Below are 5,552 nucleotides of genomic sequence, written 5' to 3' on the forward strand. Positions count from 1 at the left end.
CATAGTGTTTGGTTTGCAATTTAGAAACTTCTATAACTAATACATGTATTGTATATGTTATGAGGAAATCTATATATAATTATGTAGGATATAAGATGGAATAATTGAACATGAATAACTAAACCCTACATAACTAATCCTTGCATAAAACAATACACAAATTTCCTCATAACTGTTGTAAAATAATAGTAATATAGACAAGAGATATAGAGAGTAGAATGTAGAGATCATCTTTTTCAAATGTCTTCAAGTGTGTATCACAATGGTGAATAACAATCAAAAATCACTCCAAAAGTCACCATGTCAAATGTCATAATAAATAGATACATTCTTATCTAAAATGATTCATAGAACCTAGGGAATATGTATACATGAATGTAAGTAGTTCATGTATTAGGTAAATAGTCAATCCACTAATTCAATGAATTTATAACAATAACTAATTTATGTATTACTAATACATGCATAACTCTAGCCGGCTACCAAATGAAAGCATGATCTAATCAGAAATCATGCAAATACATTGACATTGGCAAATGAACATACAATGCTTTTACAATGACTTCTAACCATTGACACAGTAGACCCATAAAAGTAAAGAAAAGCTTAAACTAGAAGAGCATAATACAACAAGCAATCCATAAATACTTGTCGAAATAGCGATACAAGTATTCAGTAATATACAACAACATACCTATTGTAATCCAACAAGTGGGAGTATATACACAACCTTACCCTTACCTTGAGAAAAGGTAGAGAGACTGTTTCCGATGTATTCAGTAATGTCATACATATTATAAAAAACATAGTCTTAAACTTCATGATTATCCAAACTGCTTCAGCTAATCAAACCCCTTGAAACTGTAAATCAAAAGCGGAAAATAATAATAATTAGAACAATAGAAACTCACAAGTAATGGTTTGGACTCAACATAGTACTACTGAAACTACTTTAGTTTCGGTGCAAATAATGTTGGAACAAAAGCTATGCCAAACAGTTATCAGCAACTTTGATATAAAGGTATCATCTAACCGAGATTCAGAAATTTAGGTGAAGTGAAGATGTAACATTAACATTTCAGGTTCTCACCATTGGTGCTCTACTTGAATTTAATAAATAACACTTAACAGCTTTGGTTTGCCAATTATACTAGTATTCTTTGATTGTGCTCTATACCATTAGTAAGCAGATAGCAATGTAGGCTTTTCCTAATGGGAGACAAAAAGGCATAGCTTTTGTTCCAACTTTAATATTGGTAAGGTAGTGCATATATAAAGACAGTTAACTTCAATTGCAGTGGCTCAACAGGGTACGTACCTAATAACCAAATCGAGCTGGCATTTAAGGGTCAAAGTATGGTTGTACTATTTCTGGATAAAGAGATTGAAACCACAATTTTGCATTTCTTCAACTTGTGTTTCACGGATATCCTTGGCTGATTCCACAAGTGATTCTTTGCATGCCAGCACCTTAATAGACTTTAGAGAAGGCATGTCTGCAAAGGGAGAAGGGATCTCCTTAAGACATTGACATCTCCTCAATACCAAGTGTTCAAGGCACGGAAAAGCGTCATCTGAGACATTCCATTCCGAAAAAGAAGGATCTTGAAGCTTCAAAAATTTGAGTTGAGGGAACTGCTCACCGGTCACTTTCCATACTGACCTAGTGGTAACTTGTAGCAGTTTGAGTACCACAAGTCTGGGAAGGGTTGCAACTTTACCAAGACTAAATATTTTACCACGGGATAGTGTTAATTTCTTGAGATTTGGTGGCAAGTTCAGCTCGGTGACCCAGGTATTGGGAGGACCACAAGTAAACTTGAGCATTTCAAGCTTGGTAAGATTGTTAAATGAAGGGAAGAAGCCATCACATCTCAAAACTTCACATCTCAGTTTTTTAAGATTTGGTGTATTTGCCAAGATGCTATTTGCGTCCTCCACACAAGAAAAACATATTGATGCAAGGGTTCTCAAATCATCCATTTTGGGGGAACTCTCAAGGAACTCTTGAACATTGGGTATAGTGAACATAGCACGGTTGTATATATGTAGATGACGCAGTTTGACCATCTTCCAAAGTGTGTCTGGTAATGATACTCGTCCTCCAATTCCTTTAACTATCAAAGTTTCTAGGTTCCAAAGATTGGATGAGAATGATAATGAAGAATCTTCAGCGATCCTAACATTAACATATCTCAAACAGGTTAACGCTTCTGGGAAAGAATCAATTATAGTGGATCCCAAATCTAACACCCTCAGAAACTTGAAGTTGTTAAAAGTGTATGATGTGCAACTTATTGAAGATGATGCAATATGTCTACTCTTCATCAAGTGGAAAGACTGTACATCTGAACAAATCGAACTCCATGCTGCAAGATTATCACCTTGAAAGTGAAGGCATAAGCGCCGTGGGATTTTATGCTTCTGATAAGCAAAAGAAGACGTATCCGCAATATTGTCCCTGTCAGTAGAGAAATTGGTATTATAAGAAGAAGTATAAGAGATAAATTGATTCACGGAAAGTAAACTACTAGTAGTTTCTATTACCCTTCTATCCATTGTAGAAAGTTCTCCATCTTGGCTTTCATTATGCAAAAATCAAGTAACAAGTCATGAATGTGACATGCCTTGGTCTTGCCATCAGAACTCTTCTTGGAAACCATAACGAGGTTTCTTCCAATAAGATTCTCTAAGTAATATTCTGCTATTTCCTCAGGAAGCTTTTCCGCATGAGGTTTTACCAAGCCTTCCGCTGTCCACAACCATGTTAACTTGGAAACTTTTATCTCTTCGTCCTCCAAAAATGCTCCAAAATATAAAAAACAAGGTTTCAAATGACACGGTAAATTTTGGTAACTAAGATCTATTATATGCTCTGACTTAGCCTGGATATGTGGACCTAAATTTACTGCTACTTGTTCCCAACAGTGTTTTTCCTTCTCCGTTGTTTCGAGGATACCTGCTATCAGAACTACTGAAAGAGGTAACCCTCCACACTTTTGTGCTATCTTTCGGCCAATATCTTCTAAGACATGGGGGCAATTTCTTTTGTTGAACACCTTATTCTTCAATAACATCCAACTTTCTTCTGTAGTAAACAATCGAAGAAAGTGAGGATCACTGACGAGTTTAGCATGGGAGGCAACATCGCCAAGCCGAGTTGTCAGGATAATTCTACTTCCATTATTGGCATCACAGAAGCAAGGCTTTAGATCATCCCACGCAATAGATTCCCAGACATCATCAACGAGGATAAGGTACCGCTGAACCAATAGAAGTTTGCGCAGCTTATCTGCTAATTCATTCTCTGGTAGTTTATCACTTATAACTGTATCCTTCTTAACACCACGAATAATAGTTAGTAACAAGTCCTTGCGTGTATATACTTGAGACACACAACATTGTGCACGGACGTCAAAGTGAGAGACAACTAACTGATCAAGAAATAGTTTGTTAGCCAGAGTTGTCTTACCCAATCCGGCCATCCCAACAATTGAGATTACATCCAATTCTGGTGATCCTCTGATTAGCTTCCGTCTTAGTTTGTCCATCACCTCCTGAAAGCCCACCATCTCTTCTCTCATGCTTGTAATCCCAGAACCTTGTGAAGTATTAACAATTGCAACATCAATGGTATTATGCAAAACCAAGTCAGAGACTTTCTTTTCATGAATCTCCGCCACCTCCTTCATGAGTAGTGTAGTCTCCTCCATGATGTCCCCAACCCAGCGAACAAGACACCACTCAGGAATGATTCTGTTTATACAACCAACAACTATATGTTCCACCTCATATGCCTTAGCAATCACCTGCATTGGAAAATACAGGAATCCATCATGCTGTTTCTGGAAGAGCTCAAGTTCCTCCTGAATCGTCTGAAGTTGGCTATTTATGGAAGTAAGTGAATATGAATAGTGTCTTAGGAACTCCTTCAGGTTGTCTAGAACGATGTCAATAGATCCCAGTCCATCAATCCTAGGTAAAAGGGAGAGAAATGACTTCCGAGTGATGAGGTAAGTTACAGCCTGTATACTCTGAACAGTGCCTGAGAAATCAAGCACTGGCACGTGGTTTAATTCTCCCACAGCCATATCTTCCTTTACCTCCATACTTCTATACAATGAATAAACTAGAAGTCCTACATCAATAATCGCAGCATCAATATCTCGAAGATGACATATATGGTCCTTGATTGGCAAACTGATGAGATTGGCTCTTAGGAGGTTGAGCAACTCTTGAAGGATTGCCTTTTGATCCTTCAAAGAGCCCGTTTCTTTCTGCTTACCAGTAATTGGTAGCTCTGACAAACAGTGAATAAGAGTCTCCACAAAGCCAACCTCACAATCTGCTGTATACTCAATTTGGATGTCCCGATCCCATCCTGATTGTTCTTCTGACTTCAAGGCTTGCAGAACATCAATATAGATGTCGTGGACACATGGTTGAATAGGCCGAATCCTCATTTGCAGAAGATGCAAAACATCCATTTCATTTGAAGTCAAGTCTGTATTTCCATCAATGGCTGGCAAATACAACCAGCCATCCATTGCAGCATGGCCAAACACAAGTAAAACATGATTAAAGAAAGTATGCAGTTTTTGAGGCTCTGTGCATCTATTTGAAATATAGAGCGCAAAATTTCTCAATAACTTCAACTCCTTTATTATCTCTTCCATTTGTTTCTTCGGACAGGGAACAAAAAGCAACGAAGTAGGAGCATAAATCTTCAGTAAATCACTGAGATTCCTTAGAACAATACCAATGAACTTCTCTAAAAATTCAGGAGAAGCAGCATTACTAGTACTGTTTTCCTTTTTGAATGAAGTTGATTTTTTGAGAAAGGGGTAATGAGCCCTAATTTCCAACTTACTCAGCCACATGTTGTTTTGCACCCGAGATATCACGGGATCAAGGTCATCGCAAATGGTGTGGATCCTTGTGAGGTTGACAGCATCATCCTGAAACTGAGCTTGGACTTTCTGTGTAACATTTGTCATGGTGCATTCACTTGCAAAGCTGAGAAAAATATCAAGGAATTTAAAATCCCTTTTAAGGAACTCAATTCGATCCCTTATAGTTTCTGGCAAGAGTGAATCCCATTCCCTACTTATCCATTCCAAAGTAGAAACGGGATGATGTTTATGTGAAGAAAGATATTCGTCTGAAGACATCTTTCTCTAGGGGATGAATGAGTTTCAGTACAGTAACTGAAAGGGAAGTGCTGCCTATTTAATTTTACCGGCGCGCGGAGGCGCGTGCTCCGACGACATCTCCGGTGTCGATTTGTCAACTCTGGTACTTCTATGGACTGTTCGATAATTTGAGGAGACGATTGAAATTGTCAACGGCCTCTTGGTTGAGTTTTGGTCTTCTTGACTTTAGTCATTTTTAGTTAACTATATATCTATCGATTTTAGGTCTTTAAATATTTAATAATTTATCAAATTTAATCTCTATTTAAAAAATATATAAATTACTTAGGTTTGTATTAACAAAATTTATTCTTTCGTGATATTAAATTTGTAACCCATTTTTCTAGTTCTCTCTCTACT

The 5,552-nt window shown here is 37.3% G+C and overlaps 1 protein-coding gene across 1 annotated transcript; it reads right to left on the reverse strand.

Annotated features, from left to right (window-relative positions):
- Positions 1–523: 523 nt before the first annotated feature.
- On the reverse strand, positions 524–5,336 carry LOC129876121 (putative late blight resistance protein homolog R1B-14). Its single transcript, XM_055951448.1, has 3 exons — positions 2,548–5,336; positions 1,319–2,461; positions 524–861 (listed from the first exon to the last, which is right to left on the reverse strand). Exons 1-2 carry the CDS (start codon positions 5,169–5,171, stop codon positions 1,366–1,368), a joined length of 3,720 nt encoding a protein of 1,239 aa, XP_055807423.1. The 5' UTR covers positions 5,172–5,336; the 3' UTR covers positions 524–861; positions 1,319–1,365.
- Between the last annotated feature and the right edge of the window lie 216 nt (positions 5,337–5,552).

This window comes from Solanum dulcamara, chromosome 12, assembly GCF_947179165.1.
Source record: "Solanum dulcamara chromosome 12, daSolDulc1.2, whole genome shotgun sequence".
Lineage (NCBI taxonomy): Eukaryota > Viridiplantae > Streptophyta > Magnoliopsida > Solanales > Solanaceae > Solanum > Solanum dulcamara.